This window comes from Hyperolius riggenbachi, chromosome 7 (genome assembly GCF_040937935.1).
Source record: "Hyperolius riggenbachi isolate aHypRig1 chromosome 7, aHypRig1.pri, whole genome shotgun sequence".
Taxonomy (NCBI): Eukaryota; Metazoa; Chordata; class Amphibia; order Anura; family Hyperoliidae; genus Hyperolius; species Hyperolius riggenbachi.
In genome coordinates, this window is record NC_090652.1 from 198,715,784 (window position 1) to 198,740,064 (window position 24,281).

General features: G+C 42.6%; 1 protein-coding gene across 2 annotated transcripts in view; it reads left to right on the forward strand.

Moving 5' to 3' along the window:
- NDUFS1 (NADH:ubiquinone oxidoreductase core subunit S1) overlaps nucleotides 1-24,281 on the forward strand; it is a 76,821-nt gene that overhangs the window by 13,016 nt on the left and 39,524 nt on the right. For both annotated transcript variants that reach the window (XM_068245001.1, XM_068245000.1), the window contains 5 exons: nucleotides 791-898; nucleotides 1,187-1,263; nucleotides 5,877-5,958; nucleotides 10,533-10,663; nucleotides 23,399-23,584. In XM_068245001.1, the coding sequence (XP_068101102.1) occupies nucleotides 791-898; nucleotides 1,187-1,263; nucleotides 5,877-5,958; nucleotides 10,533-10,663; nucleotides 23,399-23,584 (584 nt within the window). The remainder of the gene's footprint in view (nucleotides 1-790; nucleotides 899-1,186; nucleotides 1,264-5,876; nucleotides 5,959-10,532; nucleotides 10,664-23,398; nucleotides 23,585-24,281) is intronic.

Genomic DNA, 24,281 nt, shown 5'->3' on the forward strand with positions numbered 1-24,281 from the left:
GAGGAAACCCACACAGACCCGGGGAGAACATACAAACTCCTTGCAGATGTTGACCTGGCTAGGATTTTAACCAGGGACCCAGCGCAGCAAGGCGAGAGTGCTAACTACTACGCCACCTGTGCTGCCCAAGATGTGAACTGTGGAGCAGCAAATAATTGCAACTATGCTGCACACTAGCTGTACAAAATATGACACTGTACAGTGGATGGTACAATCATGGAAAAATACATTGACAATTCCAGAAATGCTCAACATGTTTCATGAACCAAGGTTTACCTCTTCAGGAAAAGGAATTGGACAATTAATATGGATATAAAAGTAAAGAATATCAGTTTATTGTAAAATGGAGTCAGAAACGAGGGTGGGGGTTGGGAGGCATCAACTTGGCCGAGTGACGGCCAACTCCTTTGTACACGCTGCTTGCCTGCTTGCCGCGTGACCACTCTGTCTTCATTCCGCCCCTGCGTAGCAACAGAACATGTTTTCAGCAACACAGCTGACTCCGTGTCTGTACAAGTCGGCCCATCAATTTCACCCAAGGGTATTGGGTCCAGATCCTCGACTGGTGACATCAGTCAAAGGTGTGTACGCACATTTTTTTTATTTTTCAACAGAAGTCGATTCACTATAAGTTATTTATAAGCTGTCTTACAAAATTGAAGTTATGCACCAGTACTATATAATAATAATTTAATTATAGTATCATAAATAATACTAATAATATAATACCGGAGAGTTCAAATAGTGCAAAAATAACACATCTTTAATACAATCTGTTTCTTGCACATAGGCATGTGAAAAAGTGGGTGTACAGATACCTCGCTTCTGCTACCATGAGCGATTGTCAGTAGCTGGAAACTGTCGCATGTGTCTGGTGGAGATTGAAAAAGCCCCAAAGGTCTGTATTACTTTACTTGTATGTTGTGTAACTTTTCATGTTTGTTGTAATTTAATATTGTATTACAAAAACCTCCCAGGCCAACAGTTCTCACAGAATATTAAGACGCATCATCATTCCTTCCTTGCATTGAAGGGCACCCATGACTATAATTATTAGTTAATTTGTGGAAGAGTTGATCCAGGTATTTATCTTACTGCCATTTGGCGTCAGGAAGGAAAAAAAAAATAATAATAATAATCATTATCCTCTTCACACCAAGTACTGTGTCAAATTTTGTTTTCGCAGCCTGTAGCTGCCTGTGCAATGCCGGTGATGAAAGGCTGGAATATACTTACAAACTCTGAGAAAAGCAGGAAAGCAAGGTATGCAAATAAATATAGGGTCGATCAATATCTCTCACATGGTGCTATGTAGCTTATACCAGCCCACAGCAGACAGACCTTGTCTACACTTTTCTACAATGGTTGCTGTAACCGATAGCAAAAGATTCATCTACAATGCATCACAATCCATCTGTGAATGATCAGTAGTATTTTGAATAGAGTGAGAAATGGCTCAACCTAAGTCAGGTTTATGTCTTTCTCTGCTCCATTGGATAGATCTGACGACAGGAAGTTAAAGGGACTCCGAGCAGTGCAAAAACTATGGAAAGATGCATATCATTTTAAAGCTCTCTTTCTCCTCTTTCCAATGATATATAAATCACCGCCCTACGCCTTGTAGTTTTCGCTATTTTCGCGATTGAAATTGCAGCGGCCGCAATTTCAATCGCAAAAATAGAGAAAACTAAAAGGCGTAGGGTGACAATTTAGGTGTCGCCAGAAAGAGGAGAAAGAGAGCTCTAAAATGATATCCATCTTTCCATAGTTACTTGTATTACACAGGACGACACTTTCCCCAGTGTCAGCAGCTCCATTCAGCAGAAAAAGTCGCCCTGTGTATTACAATGTAACTATGGAAAGATGGATATCATTTTAAAGCTCTCTTTATCCTCTTTCTGACGACCTCTAAATCGTCGCCCTACGCCTTTTAGTTTTCTCTATTTTCGCGATCGAAATCGCAGCCGCGGCAATTTCAATCGTGAATATAGCGAAAACTACAAGGCGTAGGGAGGTGATTTATATATCATTGGAAAAAGGAGAAAGAGAGCTTTAAAATGATATGCATCTTTCCATAGTTTCTGCACTGCTCGGAGTCCCTTTAAGTAAATCTTTGTGACTAAAAATTGATCAAACCATCAATAAAAACTTAAAAGGCTCTGAATTATTTCTAAATCTTTAACAGCTAAATTCTAAGAGCTTTATCAATAGTATGCTCTGAGGCAATTCTAGAAGTTTTGTTCAAAACATTGTTTTTAAAAAGGTAGTATTCCTAAAATTATGATTATGCCATTGCTGCATGCCAGTGTACTTTCTTTTTTCAGTTAACGTTTAGTTCTTTAGTCTCTATTATCATCTTGTCATAAACAGTGGGAAATCCAACCACACCTCCTGCGCCCTTCTCCCCCCCCCCCCCCCCCCAGCAGTATCTTACATAGTTTTCCACACCAATTTAGGGCCAGTCAGTGCCAGGACATGTGGGCAGTGAGACTGCAGCTATTATAATTGGTTTTTCACCAGCCGGTGAAAAATGCTGATTATTACTCATTTCAACAGTAATTTTGAGACTATGAGCTAGAAATAAATCAAAAGATATAAATTCATGATATATAAAAGGAATACAACGTTAAATATTTGACAGGCTTAAATCAAGCCACTAGTGTCACTTCATGAAAGACACGTCTGGTCCGTTGTTTGTTCGTTTTTCTATGTACTTAATATAAAGGGGTTTGGGGCAGCACGGTGGCGTAGTGGTTAGCGCTCTTGCCTTGCAGAGCCATCTTTCTGGTTCACATCCCAGCCAGGTCAACAGCTGCAAGGAGTTAGTATGTTCTTCCCGTGTCTTCGCTGGTTTCCTCCAGGCACTCTGGTTTCCCCCCACATCCCCAAAACATATGGATAAGTTAATTGGCTTCCCCTAAATTGGCCCTAGACCAGTGATCTGCAAACTTGGCTCTCAGCTGTTAAGGAACTACAAGTCCCACAATGCATTGCGGGAGTCTGACAGCCACAGTCATGATTCTTAAAGGCAAATGCATTGTGGGACTTGTAGTTCCTTAACAGCTGGAGAGCCAAGTTTGCAGTCTCACTGCCCTAGACTGTGATGCATACACTACACGATACATACATAGACATAGGACTATGGTAGGGATTAGATTGTGAGCCCTTCTGAGGGACAAGACAATATACTCTGTACAGCGCTGCATAATGTGTTGGCCCTATATAAATACTGGTAAATACATGAATAAAGATTTACTAAAATGTGCACTATTCGCATTATGTTGCAAAAAAGTTGTACATTCTATTTATAGAGATGTGATGATGCATATTACTAGTGCTACATCACAAGTCACAAGAATAGGTTCACCACCTTTAAGGTGGCAAACCTATGGGACTGCATAGGAGCTTGCAATCACCAGTAAACACTTAAACCCCTTTCATTCAAGGTTGACCTTTAGTAAATATCTGGCCGCCAATTGCAGCTACTGTACTTCTTCTAGTAATAAGATGGGATATTGTGCTCTTTCATAGGATGGTTAGGTTATATAATGTTTCCAGTCATGTATGAAAAGCTGGCATCCAAAAAAAAGGAACAACGCAGCCTATTTTTCATAAAAAAAAAAAAAAAAAAAAAAGATTTTAGCCATTTATAGCTTAGCTAGTGATTTGTCATTTGTCTGCCAGCATAAACAGAGGGCCAGCAATCAGATGACTAAACCTGTAAAGATTTGGAATGGAGATGGGCTTTAAAGCAGAACAACACTAAACCTGTAAAGATTTGGAATGGAGATGGGCTTTAAAGCAGAACAACACTAAACCTGTAAAGACTTGGAATGGAGATGGAGTTTAAGGCAGAACAACAGTCTAGCATAACAGAGTTTAAAAACTCCCAACTCCTCACTGTAGGTATCCTACCTACCTTCCTGGAGCAGGGGTCTGAATCTGTGGCTTTAGAGCCGTATGTGGCTCGTTAACCATTTGAGTGCGGCTCTCATGGCGGCTGGGGTTAACCTGCCATTATGCACTACCTCCCCTTTGTGTAGTTGCCAGTTAGTGCAACCCAGCCGCCGAGCCCTGCAAGACCCTCTATCGCGCCCCCCACTCTACAGCATTGCCATGTGACTGTGTGTGCAACCCTGGCTCTACTGCACTGCGCGGACTTTGCAGTGCACAGCTTTGTTCAGAGCCTCCACCAAACTAGTCCCAGGCAGAATTGGCAGCAGGGAGATCTAACGGTAAGCTACCCATGCTGCTTCTTGTAATTAAAGCTCTTAATGTGCTGGATGTGAACGGACGGGCCAGGCACTACTAGAGGTCCTCATGTTCCATAACTAGTACAGTGCTGAAATGTCTAAAGTTGTCCAGTCTAAATTATTCAGCTTGCATGGGACTACAAGAAGCAACAGGGATCTACATGGTTTATTTTGGTGTACCTTCAACTTATATAATAGGAACAGATAGGAACTGTATAATAAACCATATTGGTCTCTGCTGGTGCATGTAGTCCCAAACAGGCTGAATAATGTAGACTGGTCAACTTTTCACCGTTCAGTACTGTACTAGTTATAACTAGTACACTGCTGAAAGATCTAAAGTTAGCCCAATATCAACCTGTGAGCCGGCCCAATGTCACCCGCCATTATTAATGAAAGGTTGTGTCAATGTGGGGGCTAATCATTATTTAATGCAAGGATGTGTCAATAACTTTGGGTGTAATCATTATCAAACTTTTAAGGAAATGCAAGGTCATTAAATGTGAGTATTGTCATTTCTATTTTAATATCAAATATCGTTTTTGGTCATGATATAAAGTTATTACTATGATATATGGTTTTATTTAATGCCAGTAGCTAGTTTAACCACTTGAGGACCACAGTGTTAAACCCCCTAAAGACCAGGCCTTTTTTTGTCAAATAGGCCACTGCAGCTTTAAGGCTAAGCTGCAGGGCCGCACAACACAGCACACAAGTGATTACCTCCCCCCCCCCTTTCTCCCCACCAACAGATCTTTCTGGTGGTGGGGTCTGATTGCACCTCATATATGTATATATTTGTGTGTGTATATGTGTATATATATATAAATGTGTGTGTGTGTGTGTGTGTGTGTGTGTGTGTGTGTGTGTGTGTGTGTGTGTGTGTGTGTGTGTATATATATATATATAGATAGATAGATATAGATATATAGATATATATATATTATATATATATTTTTTAATTATTTTTACAGTTCCCCCCGCCAGCCTATCAGTGTGATCGGCTGTCATAGGCTTCAGCCTATGACAGCGGACCACCTCGGAGCCAATGGAGGGGACAGCCGTGCCACACAGATACCCCCAGTACATCGCTGCTGTAGATCGCAGCGCTGTACGGGTAATTATACGCCGTCTAACAGTCTCCCGAGCGGCGATCGCCACTCGGAGACTGAAGGCTCCTCTCCGCCCAAGGCAAATCGAATCGAATCCCAATCGGACATGTCTGATTTAATCAGATCGTAAATAGAATCGTAATCAAATCGTACAAAGAATCGTATCGTGTAGATGGGGCTTTAGAATGTTTAAGAAGGTTGGGTATTACCAAAGGCAGTCAGAGTAAGCATTGACATTTTGGTTGTCACTTGGATAGGCACAGAGTTTGAATTATGTTTGATTAGTATTCAGATGACTATTACTGGAATGCCATCAAAGCAGAAATTCTGGGATACGCTGCCAATATTGTTCTTGTGTATGGAGATTTTAGTTTACCATTATTGAAACCACATAGTTTACATTTATAATAGGCAAACAGATATTTCTAAATAATATTTGAGGGTTTCAAAATTTAATTCTAAAATATCTAAAAATATCCAATTCTATTTTTTTTTTATTTCCTTTACCTAGGGAAGGCGTCATGGAATTCTTGCTGGCAAACCACCCACTGGACTGTCCCATCTGTGATCAAGGTGGAGAATGTGACCTGCAGGTAAATAATTTTGTTATTTTTGATTTAAGTCCCACTATACAAACATTTTGTTTCTTAATTTTTAATCATACCTTACCTCATTAGACACAGTTTTAAGTAGTGTTTTGTTTGAATAATGCCGTACACACCAGTTCAGCACAATTATACCCCACGGGTTGCGTTTTAGGCCTCTTGCACACTGCAAGCAATTCAGATTCAGATTCCGCTTTTTAATCTGTTTTTACTTCCGATTCAGATTCAGATTTGCAGTTTGCTCCCTGCACACTGCAAATCTGAATCTGAATCGGAGGTAAAAACTGATTAAAAAGCGGAATCTGAATCTGAATTGCTTGCAGTGTGCAAGAGGCCTAAGTCCCTGCGGGTGACAATAACTGCATTAGTACCCTGAAGTAGCAGAGTCAGATGAGTGGGTATATCCCTAGCCCGGCTCTATTTTCTTCCCCCAACATGAACATACCCTAAATTCTGCACTGAGCCAGGTGCATAACATTAGAGAGGGATATGCCTTCTATTCCTCTACACAGAATTTTCAGGGAGCAATGGGACCTGCCCGGGATTTGAGAGGTTTTTTTTTTTTTAATACATTTTTACCAGAAACAAGACTTAAATTCAGACAAAACTGATTGAAAAAAAACCCTCAGATTAGCATTCCTTAAAGAGGAACTGTAGCAAAAAAGGGAGTAAAGAATTAATTGCAAAGTGAGAAGTTAAAAAATAGAAGAGAGATTATGCGCCATGTAATTTGTCATCATCTTTACTACTGGCAGACATGGAAAAAAAACAGGCTGCACCAACTGCCATTATCTATAACCACACCCCCTCACAATGCGATAGGCTAAAGGGTTGTTGCTGTTTTTTTTTGTTTTTTTTTTTATATAGAGATACTGGTTGCTTGGCAGTTAGAAACAGCTGTTATTTCCCACAATGCAATGAGGTTCACAGACCGCAAACTGTCAGGGCCTAGGTGCTAACATCACACTATGGGAGGGGTTTTACCACAGTATCAACCATACAGACCCCTCTGATGATCTCTTTGAGAATAGGTAAAGATTTCTCATTGGAAAAGGGGTATCAGCTACTGATTGGGATGAAGTTTATTCCTTGGTTGCAGTTCCTCTTTAAGGTCCTGTGCACGATCCAATAGTTGATGAAGAATTATAGCCACTTTCTGCTTTCACTAGTTCTAACCTGTTGTAAAAAAAGATTTTATAAAGAACTGTTAAAGAGAGCCTGAGGTGGGGTAATTCCATCGCAATCCATATACAAAGGCTGGGTCTGTCTATAGAGCCCAGCCTCTGTTGCTAATTATTTCCCTCCAAAGCACCCCCTGCGCGCTGTCAGACCCCATAAAACTACCTCACTACTGTCAGTCTCGGCTGCTCTTCCGCCTGCTGAATCGCTCTGGTCCCCGCCCGCGTCCCTTCCCTCCAATCAGCGGGGAGGGAAAAGACGTGGGCGGGGACCAGAGCGATTCAGGAGGCGGGGGAGCGGCGAGACTGACAGTAGTGAGCTAAACACAGCCGGTTGCGACACGCTGCGTGTCGCCAGGGCGGCTGTGTTTTATGGGGTCTGACAGCGCGCAGGGGGGGCTTTGAAAGAAACTAACTAGCAACAGAGGCTGGGCTCTATAGACAGACCCAGCCTCTGTATATGGATTGCGATGGAAGAACCCCACCTCGGGTTCTCTTTAAGAAGCTGCTTTTCTGTGACTGGCAGTTGCTGCAGACGACTGGGTCTGTTAACTGTTCATAAAGACAGAAATAATTAACAAGACTATCCAGTTCTCTGTTCAAAGTGCTGACAGCACAAGCCAAATTGCAGTTGTCCCTTTTAGGAACATGGCAGAAATAAGCTTTGGGTAATACAATCACTTGTAGTATACTGTCATAAACATTTCTCTTGTCATATTAATTTGAAGTAAGCATTATAAGTAAGTACATATTAATGCCGCCGATCACGGGAGCCTAGAGGGGAGATGAATGAATGGGAACAAAGTTCCCATTCATTAATCTCACAATTGGCTGTGGGAGTGGTGGAAACGAGCTAGTGGGAGGGAGCGGGGCAGCACCATTTAAGAATGATCACTGTTTTTGAACAAAAACCGTGATCATTCTAGCCGGACAAACACGGATTGGCGCAGGGGACTTCCGTCCCCTGCCACCAATCCCCCCTGTTGCCAGTACTATCGCGATCACTGGCTTCTGTCTGCACATTCGCACGCACAGGCCCGCAGGTCTGTGCAGCAGTAATGGTTAAAGTGTACCTGAAATGGGGAAAACAATAATGCTGTTTTCCTCTGGCAATGTCAGATGTTGCTTGCCTAAAGGAAACTTGAGATTAAAAAAATGTATATGTACTTGAAGCTTCCTCCAGCCCCCTTTACGCCGTTGGCTCCCTTGCTGCCCTCCCTGGCTGCCTCGATCCTCCGCTAGCCGGCCCAGTAAATCCACAAGTCAGCTTACTGAGCAGGCCAAGAACACTCCCGAACCCTGCATGTGTGGTGAATCGTGACTTCTCACATGTACCGGGCCATCCAGCAGGGGATTGGAGCTGCCTCGGAGGATGGCGTGGCAGCAAGTTGCCTAAAGGGAGCTGGAGGAAGCCCCAGGTGAGTACCAATTCTTTTTTTTCTTTTTCTTTTTTTTTTCTTGGTTAGGACATCAAAAGTCCTATGAATTCTTTCATCCGAGCATGTGAAATATTTGAAATTCGGTATCCTAGCTGCAACTGCATGCTTTATAATAATAATCCTATTGAACATGTGTATACTTTACTTTATTAACCTCCCTGGCAGTGCGTTTCTGTCTGGATTTATGGGTCTAAAAGCAGTACATTTTTTTTCAAGAATTTTAAGCATCCAATTAAGTAATAACCCACCAAAATATGTCAGAACAGTCTTGTAGACATCCCGCATATAATAAGAGTAGAACACAAAATTGTTGAAATAATTAAAGTTATGAATAAACTTAAAAAGTAGTGAAACTGTACAAATAAGGCATCAGACTATACAGTATGTACATATATATACCTAATGCACCTCCCGTGTGTGAAATATTTTGAAACAGGGAATGGCTCAGAGGGTGACATTACAGTCGGAGCAGTAGAAGCGTGATCCTTTCAGACTTTTTTTTCCCTTTGCTATTGGTCTTAGGTGGCGGGCAGAGAGTAGTTAAAATCCAGGCAGAAGTCAGTGCAGGTGGCCGGCAGAGAGTCATCAAAATCCAGGCAGAGGTCGGTGCAGGCGGCAGGCAGAGTAGTCAAAATCCAGGCAGAGGTCGGTACAGGTGGCAGGCAGAGTAGTCAAAATCCAGGCAGAGAGTATTAAAAATCCAGGCAAAAATAGGTAACAGTAAGGCAGATCAACAGAAGCACTTAGCTCAGAACCAGTTGGGAACCAAATGGCTATATTGTTAACATCCTGTGCTTTCAAATAAGCTTATCTGCCATCTCAAACAGCATTTCTCTATGTTTACCTTCTGTGCAGCGCATGTGGGTTTGGTCCAGATGGGAGAGGGGGGGGGGATTAGGCAGGCTAAACTCTCTCCATACATGCCAGATGCAGTTCTCTGCTTAAAGGACTTACGAGGCCAAGTAATGATAAAAAAGTTAATTACCTGCTTCACCTTATACGGCACGGAGGACGCCGTCCGCGCCCTCCGTGCCGATCCGCCGGGTCCCCCCGCTCGTCAGCCCCCCGGGGATGGCTCCCGACCCCACGGCCGGGTCGGCTCCCCTGCCTCTCCCAAAATGGCCGCTCGCTCTGGCCGCGGCTGCGCAGTCCGCATAGCCGCGAGTGCGGCTGCGCAGCTCTAGGGCCAACCTCCCCGATCCACGCTACGTAGCGTGGATCGGGGAGGTTGGCCCTAGAGCTGCGCAGCCGCACTCGCGGCTATGCGGACTGCGCAGCCGCGGCCAGAGCGAGCGGCCATTTTGGGAGAGGCAGGGGAGCCGACCCGGCCGTGGGGTCGGGAGCCATCCCCGGGGGGCTGACGAGCGGGGGGACCCGGCGGATCGGCACGGAAGGGCGCGGACGGCGTCCTCCGTGCCGTAAAAGGTGAAGCAGGTAATTAACTTTTTTTCCATAACTTGGCCTCGTAAGTCCTTTAATGATTAATGTAATTTGTGTAGCAGCAATCACAGTTCCCCCTGGAAGCAGCCATCTTGCATAATAATTTCATATCTTGTTTGTTCAGTAAGCTCGTCAGTCAGAAAAATAGAAGGGTGCTTCTTACAATTAGTGTACCTCACACACAGGAGCTCCCTGCTATAAAGCTACAGTTTTATCTGCTTCCTTCTCAAAAATCAAACTAAAGAGTCTAAAGAGCTCAGTGGAGTATAGTGCAGTGACAAGGCTATTAGGAAAAAATTAAAGTAAACCCATTAACCCTGTCAGATATTTTAAAAAGATGTTTTTTTTCCTTTATACATTATGGTGTGGTGAGCTTGTTAAACTATTGGAGCAGAAGGGAAATGTTGACTGTCATTCAGCTTTAAATAAGATGTCATTTATGAAGTGAGACAGAGTGGAGGTTATTCCCATTCTCTTGATTTTCTTGTGTGTTTAAATCCTCCAGGATCAGTCAATGATGTTTGGAAGTGACAGGAGCAGGTTTACAGAGGGAAAGCGTGCAGTGGAAGACAAGAACATTGGACCCTTGGTGAAAACTATTATGACTCGTTGCATTCAGTGTACTCGATGCATTAGGTACCTATTCCTACTTATGTCCTGATACATACATGCGTCATGTCAAAGCAGTAGCTTTGTCTGGATTTAGATAACGTTATTATTAAATATTTATGTAGAACAAGCAGATTCTATGAATATTTTATTAATTTTTTGGGGGGGAGGGAGGTGATCCTGAGAGAAATCCAGTAAAAAAATATTCCTGTCTATGCTCTATTATATCATATATGCATAGAGTTTAAACAGTTTAACTACAGTCAGGTCCATAAATATTGGGACATCAACACAATTCTAACATTATTGGCTCTATGCACAACCACAATGGATTTGAAATGAAACAAACACAAAGTACTTTAACTACAGACTGTCAGCTTTAATTTGAGGGGCTTTACATCCAAAGCAGGTGAACAGTGTAGGAATTACAACAGTTTGCATATGTGCCTCCCACTTGTTAAGGGAGCAAACGAAATGGGACAATTGGCTTCTCAGCTGTTCCATGGGCAGGTGTGAGTTATTCCCTCATTATCACTATTACAATGAGCAGATAGAAGGTCCAGAGTTCATTTTAAGTGTGCTATTTGCATTTTGAATCTGCTGCTGTTAACTCTCAAGATGAAATCCAAAGAGCTGTCACTATCAGTGAAGCAAGCCATCATTAGGCTGAAAAAACAAAACATACCCATCAGAAAGAGCACAAAAATGTTAAGCCTGGCCAAAACAACTGTTCGGAACATTCTTAAAAAGAAGGCAAGCACCGGTGAGCTCAGCAACACCAAAAGACCTGGAAGACCACGGAAAACAACTGTGGTGGATGACTGAAGAATTCTTTCCCTGGTGAAGAAAACACCCTTCACAACAGTTGGCCAGATCAAAAACACTCTCCAGGATGTAGGTGTGCCTGTGTCAAAGTTATCAAGAGAAGACTTCACCAGAGTGAATACAGAGGGTTCACCACAAGATATAAACCATTGGTGAGTCTCAAAAACAGGAGACCAGATTAGAGTTTGCCAAATGACATCTAGAAAAAGCCTTCACAGTTCTGGAACAACATCCTATGGACAGATGAGACCAAGAACTTGTACCAGAGTGATGAGAAGAGTAAGGAGAAGGAAAGGAACTGCTCGTCATCCTAAGCATATCACCTCATCAGTAAAGCATGGTTGTGGTAGTGCCATGGTTTGTATGGCTGCCAATGGAACTGGTTCTCTTGTATTTATAAATGATTGTCAGTGACTGCTGACAAAAGCAGCAGGATGAATTCAGAAGTGTTTGGGGCAATATTATCTGCTCATATTCAGCCAAATGCTTCAGAACTCATTAGAATGCACTTCACAGTGCAGATGGACAATGACACAAAGCGTACTGCAAAAGCAACGAAAGAGTTTTTTTGAAGGGAAAGATATGGAATGTTATGCAATGGCCAAGGCAATCACCTGAACTGAATCCGATTGAGCAAGCATTTCACTTGCTGAAGACAAAACTGAAGGGAAAATGCCCCAAGAATAAGCAGGAACTGAACACAGTTGTAGTAGAGGCCTGGCAGAGAATAGCTGTGGTGGTGTATAGAGGCAAAAACATTAGAATTGTGTCAATATCCCAATATTTATGGACCTGACTGTATGTTTGGGAAAAATACAATCCATTCAACTCTGCTCTAAATTAACCTCGTGGGGATTATTCTGCTTTGGTGCCTTAAAGGGAGTCTGTAGTGTAATTTAAAAAAAACAAAACAGATACTTTACCTAAGGCTGAGAAAGTCTCTGGGTCTTATAGAGTATAGGTCCTATAGAGCCTTTCCCCTGTCTCTCTCCGGCTTGTCATTCCCCCACATGCTCCTCCATTAGCAGTCTCCGACAGATGGGTCGCAGACTGCTCTCTTCCGCTGCTTGCGGGCTTCAATAGTGTCTGGAAGCACTCGGGTTCCCGAAAGAGGGCCGCTCCGTACTGAACAGTACAGAGCCATCAATCTTCGGGAGCGATCAGGCTCCAGAAAACTTCCGTATGCCTTCCGCGGCAGGAGATTTAAACAGAGGAGCCTGCTGGGGAATAATGAGGAACTGAAAGGCTCTATAGGACCCAGAGCTTTCTCTTTTCTTAGGTAAGTATCTGGTTTTTGTTTTTTAATTACGCTTCAGATTCACTTTAAGAACTAGGGCCCTTTTTCCATTTTTACTTTGTGATCACTGTGATTAGCTTACAGGGTCAGGAGCCAAAGAAATTGTCTGTCATCAGACAGCTGAGACTAGCGGGGATCATGGCAGGAGCGTGTGGACGCGATGAGGTGTAATGCAAGTCCCATCAGAGAATGGTGTGAACAAACACGCCATAGATTTCACCTCAAGTGGTCCCAAACAGGTTAATGGAAAACATTTTCTTTGTCATCATTGTTTAACCTGTTGTTGTTCAGTAGCGTAGATTCTGCGTCCTAATTAGTGCTGCTGTATGTTCCAGGATGTAGAATCTACAAGCTGCATTAAAAACAGCCACCTGTCGTGACCATGCATGCTCCCGCACGTGACCATGCACTTGCACAGTCTTGTGAATGATTTTTGCTAGCTAATAGGAACAATCAATCAAGTTAGGGGAAAAAAATATTGTAAAGTTGAATTTTTTTTTTAGGTGAGATGGTCCCAATAAAATAGTGGGTTCTTTTTTTTTTGGGGGGGGGGGGGGGGGGGGGGGGGGGGGGTTGGGGGGGGTTAATCCCCATTTAATATTTAACCCCAGCATAGCTTATTAACCCCTATACCTGTTTATAAACTTTTTAATGACTGCCACCTGTAGCGATCAGATGCGATCGCTAGGGTGAAAGTTTGAGCCCCCAATGCTCTACAGATGTAACGCTCTGTGGTTGCCTAGAGATGCCCCTCTGAACTGTTGCCTTAGCGAACACTTTTGATCATCACAGACGCGCAGGCTGGGAATGATGGTCCACGCCATGCTCAGCTAGAAGTAAAACATGGCATATGGGGTATTGTTTTATTCGGGAAGGGTCAAATAATTCATTTTTATGTGCTTTATAATTGTGGAACGGGTCATGTCAAAAATAAGAAAATGGGTATTTTCTGCATCTACACCTAATTTTTCCCCATAAAATGACTATAAAATAAAATAGATTTGGGAGAAAAATATTACCTACAGTCTATATTGTACTGAAAAAAAAACAAGTTATATACTGTATCACTAATTTGGCATAATTAAAAAGTTACAGCTGTTTAAAAACAACACAGCAAAGTGTCAAAAATGTCAGGAGCCTTAAAGGGACTCCGAGCTCAAATTAAAATCAAAATCTGAACTTACCTGGGGCTTTCTCCATCGCACCGTAGGTCGGGAGGTCCCTTGACGTCCATCTGGCTCTTCTCCCAGGGCCTCGTCAGAAGTGGCTCCCGGCGACACTGGGCCCGAGTGTCGGGCTCCTCTTCCTGAAAGGTGACGTCAGTCGTCGTCACGGCAGCCAGCGTGATAGTACGGCGCATGTGCAGTTTAATCGCGTATGCGCCGTACTGTCACGCCGGCCGATGTGATGACGCGAGGCGGCCGGCGTGGTGACGACTGACGTCACCTTTCAGGAAGAGGAGCCTGACACTCGGGCCCAGTGTTGCCGGGAGCCGGCGGGGAGCCATTTCTGACAGGCCCTGGGAGACGAGCCAGATGGACGTCGAGGGACCTCCCGACCTACGGTGGACTGGAGGAAGCCCCAGGTAAGTTCAGATTTTGAGCTGCATAAAAAAAAAGAACATCTACTTACCCGTGGCTTCCTCCATCCCCTAGCAGCCGCTATGTCCCTCCCTGCAGCTCCGCTCTCAGCTTCTTGCTCCCGGTCCCCTGCGCAGTACACTCCACACTACGTGCGAGTGAACGAAGCTTGCTTAGGCGCATTAGAGGACGACCTGGCGAGGTCGGCCTCTGCACCGCCGAGGACCGGGAGCCGGCGGCTGAGAGCAGAGCTGCGGCAAGGGACATAGCTGCTGCTAGGGGCTTGAGGAAGCCCGGGGTAAGTAAATGTCCCTTTTTTTTTTTTTTTTTTTTTTTTTTTTTTATGCAGCTCGGTCATTTCCTTTAAGGGGTAAAAATCGTGGACCACGAACCAGTTAATGTAGGAACACCACACAGCCATTCTATAGTGTTCCTAATAGCAACTGGCAGATGGGGGTGTCAAAGTTTGTTGCCAGTCAATGTATTTGCGCAGGATTTGAAAATGTCATAAAGGTTTCTTCAGTGTGTAACTAATAAGTCTTGCAGTTAGGTGGGAGCTTCTGTCCAACTTGTACTGTAAAGAGAGTACTGTTGCAAAGATGCATAATATGAACAATACCTTTTACTAACCTTAATAACATTAAACTACAAAGACTTGTGGAGTCGAAATGTACAGCTATACAGTACGTTTGTAACAATATTGGTCCAAAAGTGGAATTTCCTGTTAAAGTTGAGGGCCGTACTTCTGGTGTTATTGCCACTAAAACATGTCTTTAAGCCCTGATCATGCCCCAATATTTGGGTGGATGAAGGTGACAGCACCAGACCATCATGTTGTGGATTCTGTAGAAGAAAAATGAGCAACAGTACCCTCTTAAACAGGGCAGACTTGTATTTACAGTTACTTTACCACTGAGGGGGTTTACCCCCTGACCACCAGAGCAATTTTCACCTTTCAGCGCTCCTTCCATTCATTTGTCTATAACTTTATCATTATTTATCACAATTAAACGATCTATATCTTGTTTTTTCCACCACCAATTAGGCTTTCTTTAGGTGGGACATTATGCCAAGAATTATTTTATTCTAAATGTGTTTTAATGGGAAAATAGGAAAAATGTGGGAAAAAAATTAGTTATTTTTCAGTTTTCGGCCATTATAGTTTTTAAATAATGCATGCTACGTAATTAAAACCCATGAAATGTATTTGCCCTTTTGTCCCGGTTATAAAACCGTTTAAATTATGTCCCTATCACAATGTTTGGCGCCAATATTTTATTTGGAAATAAAGGTGCATTTTTTTCAGTTTTGCGTCCATCCCTAATTACAAGCCCATAGTTTATAAAGTAACAGTGTTGTACCCTCCTGACATAAATATTTAAAAAGTTCAGTCCCTAAGGTAACTATTTATGTATTTTTTTTTATTGTATATTTTTTAATTTTTTTTTAATTAAAAAAAAAAATTGGGAGTGTGGGAGGTAATGAGTTAATTTTTTGTGTAAAAGTAATTTATATGTATGTAAAAAAATGTGTAGGGTGTAGTTTTACTATTTGGCCACAAGATGGCCACAGTAACTTTTTGTTTTAATGCGACCTCCAAGCGTCCTTCCGGAAGCTTGGAGGCAGTACTTGGAGGCTGGGTAAGTGCTTACTTTTCACAATGATCGCGCTGCTCATCGGAGAGCAGCGGATCATTGCGGGGCTTAGATCAACGAACGGGAATGGATTTTCCCGTTCATTGATCTCCGGGCGAGCGGGCAGCGGCGTGTTTACTAGCGGCGGGTGGCGTGTTTACGAGCGGGAGCGCGGGCAGCGGCGGGAGTGCGCAAAGTACGAATTTCTCCGTCCCTGGGGGTTAAAGGATGGAAAAAGGGACGGAGAAATTCGTACGGGCGGGGGTAAAGTGGTTAAGCTATAGATATCACGATTGTCACCTGACTTGACCATGTGCGGTTGTATTAGGAGATGATTAAATGCCTGAACAGTCTGGCCAGCTCCCCAGCCCTGACCTTGCTCAGGTGAAAAAGCAATTGGTTATTTTAGATTTTTGCATACAAACCACATAGATCTTTCAGTAGAAACACTGGCAGCAAGATGATTGGAAAATGCGTACCCAACTTAAGAGCTTTCAAGAAACAGTTGGCAGTCCAAAGAAGCAAGCTGTGCATAAACTTGACCACTTCAGCCTACAGTGTCATTTCACCTTATGCATCCAAGCAACATTCATCTCCCATTCATTCGCCAATAACTTTATCACAATTAATTGATCTCTATCTTGTTTTTTCCGCCACCAATTAGGCTTTGTTTTTGGGGTACATTTTGCTAAGAATTATTTTTTTGTAAATGCATTTTAACAGGAATATTAAGAAAAAATTGGAAAAATGCATTATCTCTCAGTTTTCAGCCATTATAGCTCTAAAATAATACATGCTACCATAATTAAAACCCACGTATTTTATTTGCCCGTTTGTCCTGGTTATTTTACCATTTAAATTACGTCCCTGTCACAATGTATAGCGCCAATATTTTATTTGGAAATAAAGGTGCATTTTTTCAATTTGCGTTCATCACTATTGACGAGCTTAAAATTTAAAAAAGTATAGTAATATACTCGCTTGACTTGCGTATTAAAAAAGTTCAGACCCTTGCATAACTATTTATGATGGTTTTTTTTGTTTATTGTAATTTTTTAATGTATTTATTTTATTAAAAATTGTATTTGGGTTTTTTCAGGAGGGGAAGGTAAACAGGTCATTTTAAATGAAATTGATTGTGTATGTATTTTTTTTTAATTGTGTAGATGTTGTATTACTATTTGGCCACAAGATGGCCGCAGTGAGTTTTTGATTTTTCGTCCTGCAAGCGAGAGCTCTCGCTTACAGAAACAGAAGGGGCGACGTGGGACATGATCAATGAATGGGATCTATATTCCCACTCATTGATCTCAGGGGCAGTGAAAGACTGCAGGAGCGCACGCGCGGTGCCGCAGCAGCGGTGCAGGCTGTCTGGACGGATATATCCGTCCAGATAGACCGAAGTGGTTAAAGTAAACCTGTGAAGATGGAAAATGCAAAAAATGCATATTTGCCTCGGGAGAGGAAAGCCTCTCTCCTCCTCCATCAGTTTTTTCCAACACCGAGACCCCTGAAGAGCTGCCGCACTGTGCATTAGCCCAGTCAGATCTGTGCTACTGTGCAGGTGCAATTAGGCCCATGCTACTTGGCATGCGCAAGCTATGGATAAGCCCTTGTCAACGGCTTTGTTGATGGTACAGCACTGAAATAGCCCAACAGAGGAGGACAGGGAAGCCTCAGGAGGATCAGGCACTTTTTACCCCTACAGGTTTCCTTTAAAGGATAACCGAGCTGAAAGGTAAGAGTTAATCTTTACTTACCTGGTGCTTATTCCAGCCCCTAGAAGTCTGTGATTCCACACTGCAGTTTCCACTGCCCTTCATTGTGCCGCTATCTCCTCCGTAAGATCACCGACCACAACGGTGCTTGCCAGCTTCTGGGCATGCGTAAGCATGTTTGCGCGCCTCTCTCGATCGCGCTCTGGTCTTCGGAATCATTCTGGTCTTGCATAGTTCGCAAATACTTAAACTGCGCAAGCACAGAACGCTCCTGGTCACAAGTGCGCAATTGAGAGAGGCAAGTGGACCACAGCTGTGGTTGGTGATTTTACGCTGGGTATAGCAGCGCTCTGAAGGGTGCCGCAGTGAGGGACCGCATAGACTGCTAGGGGCTGGTAGAACCTTTCAGCTCAGTTATCTTTTAATTGTGTATTATGAAGGTGAGAAGATATGAGAACGCTCTGAATCATTTTCTAAGATAGGTTATCGTTAGAGATGATTAAAGGAATACTATCGATTGAAATTGACTTTTTTTTTTAATACTCTATATTAGTGTACACATTACCACGAGTGCTAGGGGCACTTTATTTATTCACCCAGGTCTCTCTCTCGCTATCCCTGCTTAAAAATTAATTTCTCACACAGCTCATAGTAGTTTGGGTCACCCTGAGCTGCTTGGTTACTCTGTCACACAGCTCACAAATATATTTCACTGTGTCACTCACAGCATGCAGCAGACATGAGGAGAAATAGGCTGATCTGAGGTGGTAACAGGTAACTAAATGAGCTGGAATATTGCTGGAATATAACTAGCTATACCAGGAGTCTGTGTTTACACTCAGACTGCCTGCTTGAGGTGATTCACTCCAGGCTGCATCCACTTTACAAGCTGCTGAGAGGGGCAGACCACTGTCTACAATTAGCATTATTAGTATCTTTATCAGTCAAGAGAAGCAAAGATAATAAACACACATTGCTAGAATCTTTAACCCCTTACCACCATATAAATAAGATTCTTTCAGCAAGGTGATAATTAACCGGTTCAGCGCCGCAGTGCCAAAAATCTCATGCATCCGAGCAACGTTCACCTCCCATTCATTCGCCTATAACTTTATTGCTACTTATCACAATGAATTGATCTATATCTTGTTTTTTCCGCCACTAATTAGGCTTTCTTTGGGTAGTACATTTTGCTAAGAATTATTTTTTTCTAAATCCATTTTAACAGGAAGATTAAGAAAGAAATGAAAAAAATTCATTATTTCTCAGTTTTTGGCCATTATAGTTTGAAATTAATATACGCTACCGTAATTAAAACTCATGTATTTTATTTGCCCATCTGTCCCGGTTATTACACCGTTTAAAGGAATACTATCGATGTATGCATTTATTTTTAAATGCTGTATGTTGTAGCACACATTAGGACAAGTACTAGGAGCAATTTGATTCCTCACACAGCTGTTCCTCTCAGCTGTAAAATCCTCCGTCAGTTTTGGCCGTCAGTGTTTGATACAAATGTATCTATATGCTGACTGCTCCCAGAGGGCTAAGCCCATGTCTGCACAGGGGAGTTGCTATCAACTCCTCAGTTTCTAGTTTAATTATCACCTTGCTGAAAGAATCTTATTGATATGGTGGTAAGGGGTTAAAGATTCTAGCAATGTGTGTTTATTATCTTTGCTTCTCTTGACTGATAAAGATACTAATAATGCTAATTGTAAACAGTGGTCTGCCCCTCTCAGCAGCTTGTAAAGTGGATGCAGCCTGGAGTGAATCACCTCAAGCAGCAGCCAGACTGAGTGTAAACACAGACTAGTGTATTATAGCTAGTTATATTCCAGCAATATTACAGCTCATTTAGTTACCTGTTACCACCTCAGATCAGCCTATTTCTCCTCATGTCTCCTGCATGCTGTGAGTGACACAGTGAAATATATTTGTGAGCTGTGTGACAGAGTAACCAAGCAGCTCAGGGTGACCCAAACTACTATGAGCTGTGTGAGAAATGAATTTTTAAGCAGGGATAGTGAGAGAGAGACCTGGGTGAATAAATAAAGTGCCCCTAGCACTAGTGGTAATGTGTACACTAATATACAGTATTAAAAAAAAAAGTCGTTTCAATCGATAGTACTCCTTTAAACGATGTCCCTATCACAATTTATGGTGCCGATATTTCATTTAGAAATAAAGGTGCATTTTTTCAATTTGCGTCCATCACTATTTATAAGCTTATAATTTTAAATAATATAATAACATACTTTCTTGACATGCATATTTAAAAAGTTCAGACCCTTGGGTAACTATTTATGATGTGTTTTTTTTTTTATTGTATTTTTTTTTTATTTTTTTTTAAATGAAAAGTGTATGTGGGTAATTTTTGGTGTGGGAGGGAAATTGCTAATTTTAAATGTAAGATAATGTAATTCTTTAATTAAAACTGTGTGTGGGTGCAGTTTTACAGTGAGAAAAGTCCTGGATGCGAGCGATGTCACATCCAGGAACTTAAATGCAGGGGAGTTGTTTCCTGGGGGGCAGAAATACCACACTCTCTGGATAGAAAGCGTCGGTATTTCTGCGGGGAAGTTAGATCGGTGAATGGGAATTATATTCCCATTCACTGATCGGCGGGCTGCGGGTGCGCGCGCGGGCCCGATCGCGCGCACCACGCAGGGAAAGTAGCAGTGCCTTTCTGGACGAGAAAGCTCGTCCAGAAAGGCCGAACTGGTTAAACTATAAACTGAGGAGTTGATAGCAACTCCCCTGTGCAGACACATGGTCTAGCCCTCTGGGAGCTCAGTATTAGATACATTTTGTATCCAACACTGACGCCAAAACTGAGGGAGGATTTTACAGCTGAGAGGAACAGCTGTGTGAGGAATCAAATTGCTCCTAGTACTTGCCCTAATGTGTGCTACAACATACAGCATTTAAAAATAAATGCATACATCGATAGTATTCCTTTAATGAGAGCATATATGTTTTACATGCAGCTGGAGCGTTTTTTGTCTCATTTCCAAGTTGGATGCTACATACAGTGGGTTGCAAAAGTATTCGGCCCCCTTGAAGTTTTACACATTTTGTCATATTCCTGCCACAAACATGAATCAATTTTTATTGGAATTCCACATGAAAGACCAACACAAAGTGGTGTACACGTGAGAAGTGGAACGAAAATCATTCAGGATTCCAAACATTTTTTACAAATAAATAACTGCAAAGTGGTGTGTGCATAATTATTTAGCCCCCTTTGATCTGAGTGCAGTCAGTTGCCTATAGACATTGCCTGATGAGTGCTAATGACGAAATAGAGTGCACCTGTGTGTAATCTAATGTCAGTACAAATACAGCTGCTCTGTGAGGGCCTCAGAAGTTGTCTAAGGGCTGGAACCCACAGGAGCGCTTTTGGCAGCGTTTTGGCAGCACTGCGATACGCTAGCAGTTTGCCAAAACGCTGGGCTAATGTTAATGGATGGGGCAACTTCCACAGGAGCGTTTGCGTTTCCCAGAAACGCAAACGCAGGACCTGCAGCATTTTGGGAGCGTTAGCGCTTCAATGTAAAGTATTGAAACGCTAGCAGAAACGCTCAGCAAAACCTAAACTGAGCGGTTTTGCTAGCGTTTTGCGGTTAAGCACACTGTAACAAAATGAAAAATAATTCACAGGACCAATCAGGATAAAAACGCAAAACGCTAGGCACCCGCTGGGGAAAAAAATACAATGTTGCAAAACACGACCAAAAACGCGCATGAATCCGCTTGCAAACCGCTCAGACAAAACGCTAGCGGTTGCGTTTTGCGTTTGCGGTTTTCAGTGGGTTCCAGGCCTAAGAGAATATTGGGAGAAACAACACAGTGAAGTCCAAAGAACACACCAGACAGGTCAGGGATCAAGTTATTGAGAAATTTAAAGCAGGCTTAGGCTACAAAAAGATTTCCAAAGCCTTGAACATCCCACGGAGCACTGTTCAAGTGATCATTCAGAAATGGAAGGAGTATGGAACAACTGTAAACCTACCAAGACAAGGCCATCCACCTAAACTCACAGGCTGAACAAGGAGAGCGCTGATCAGAAATGCAGTCAAGAGGCCCATGGTGACTCTGGACGAGCTGCAGAAATCTACAGCTCAGGTGGGAGACTCTGTCCATAGGACAACTATTAGTCATGCACTGTACAAAGGTGGTCTTTATGGAAGAGTCTATGTTGTAAAGATTATCAAGCGCTCCACACCAATACAGCTCGCTGCCAGAGGTAAACTCCAATCCACAGTGGAACAAAAAGAATGTAAATCTGTATTCCTCAGCGCTGAGACATCACCCTCCTCTGTTGTTGTAGCCTGTAGTCACCCAGTGCTTGTTAAATACACAGTGTCCACCACCAAGGGACAAACCACAAGCCAGGCTCAGTAGTTTTCAGCAACAGGGGGTTACAATCTTTATTCGGCAATTTTCATAAAAACATTACTTACATTGTGGGTCCATGCAAACTGGACCCGAACTGCATAATAAAGCATATAAGGTATCTGCACTGACTAGTGTCAAAGTGCACCTTATCACACCATTCAATGGTCGTTCACAGAGATAGCCTGTCTCTCCTTCCCTACCAGGTTTCGGCGTTATGCCGTCATCAGGGGATATCCCTGGGTGACACTGGGTGACTACAGGTTACAACAACAGAGGAGGGTGATGTCTCAGCGCTGAGGAATACAGATTTACATTCTTTATGGAAGAGTGGCAAGAAGAAAGGCATTGTTAACAGAAAGCATAAGAAGTCCCGTTTGCAGTTTGCCACAAGCCATTTGGGGGACACAGCAACCATGTGGAAGAAGGTGCTCTGGTCAGATGAGAGCAAAATGGAACTTTTTGGCCAAAATGCAAAGCGCTATGTGTGGCGGTAAACTAACACTGCACATCACTCAGAACACACCATCCTCACTGTCAAATATGGTGGTGGCAGCATCATGCTCGGGGGGTGCATCTCTTCAGTAAAGACAGGGAAGCTGGTCAGAGTTGATGGTAAGATGGATGGAGCCAAATACAGGGCAAACTTGGAAGAAAACCTCTTGGAGACTGCAAAAGACTTGAGACTGGGGCGGAGGTTCACCTTCCAGCAGGACAATGACTCTAAACATAAAGCCAGGGCAACAATGGAATGGTTTAAAACAAAACCTATCTATGTGTTAGAATGGCCCAGTCAAAGTCCAGATCTAAATCTAATCGAGAATCTGTGGCAAGATCTGAAAACTGCTGTTCACAAACGCTGTCCATCTAATCTGACTGAGCTGGAGCTGGTTTGCAAAGAAGAATGGGCAAGGATTTCAGTCTCTAGATGTGCAAAGCTGGTAGAGACATACCCTAAAGAAAGCTGTAATTGCAGCAAAAGGTGGTTCTACAAATTATTGACTCAGGGCCGAATAATTACGCACAACCCACTTTGCAGTTATTTATTTGTAAAAAATGTTTGGAATCATGTATGATATTAATTCCACTTCTCACATGTACACCACTTTGTATTGGTCTTTCACGTGGAATTCCAATAAAATTGATGCATGTTTGTGGCAGTAATGTGACAAAATGTGGAAAACTTCAAGGGGGTTGAATACTTTTGCAACCCACTGTACATGCATATACAGTATTTGCATCTCCTTGATTACCTGTCGTTATCATGTAATTATGTACTGAATGTAACCTGATGTATTTGTTTGTACCAGGTTTGCTAGTGAAGTTGCTGGTGTTGATGATCTGGGGACAACTGGCAGAGGAAATGAAATGCAAGTTGGCACTTACATAGAGAAAATGTTCATGTCCGAGCTGTCGGGAAACATCATAGACCTGTGTCCAGTTGGTGCTTTAACATCTAAGCCTTATGCATTCACTGCCCGGCCCTGGGAAACTCGGTATGAAACATCTCACAGCTTTCAACTATTTTATTCCATTAGCTGCTGAATGATAACTGGATAAAGTATAAAGAAGACAAAGCCTTATGTTTTGTTTCATTTTCTCAGGAAAACATTCATACTCAAAATTAAATTGATAATATTTGGCAGACATTAGCCTCCTGTTGCGTAAAGCACTGCCAACTTCTGGCACAAGTTTAGAATAAAAGGATTTTTTTTTATTTTTTTTTGCTTTATGAAAGCATAATCAGGGAAGAGATAACTTCTAGCTATAGGATGAAGGATTGTCATTTGAAAACCAGCTTGACCCTCTGCTTATTTTCTGTTAGGTTTATAGTTCATGGTTCATTTCTCAGAAGCAAACTTGGATATTCCCCAAGTAAAGCAGACCTGTTTTCAGTAATGTACTGTTACTGTACAATGTAAGATCAAACCGCTGCACACATTTTTTTTCCACTGCCCTGATTGATGTAATAAATGGGGTCAGCATCACAATGGACTGCAGAACTGTTTCCTATTCAGGATCAGCTGGATAGCGTACCGTCAAGGCTTTGAGCCTTTGAAAAGGGTTCGAATCCCAGCTCAAGCCAGTACGTAAAACGGTTAGAAGTCTTTGGGCAAGGCTCCCTAATGATCCAGGTCACCCTTGGAGAGTGCCTTAAGTGGCTGCAGCTCTGGCACTTTGAATCTACTGGTA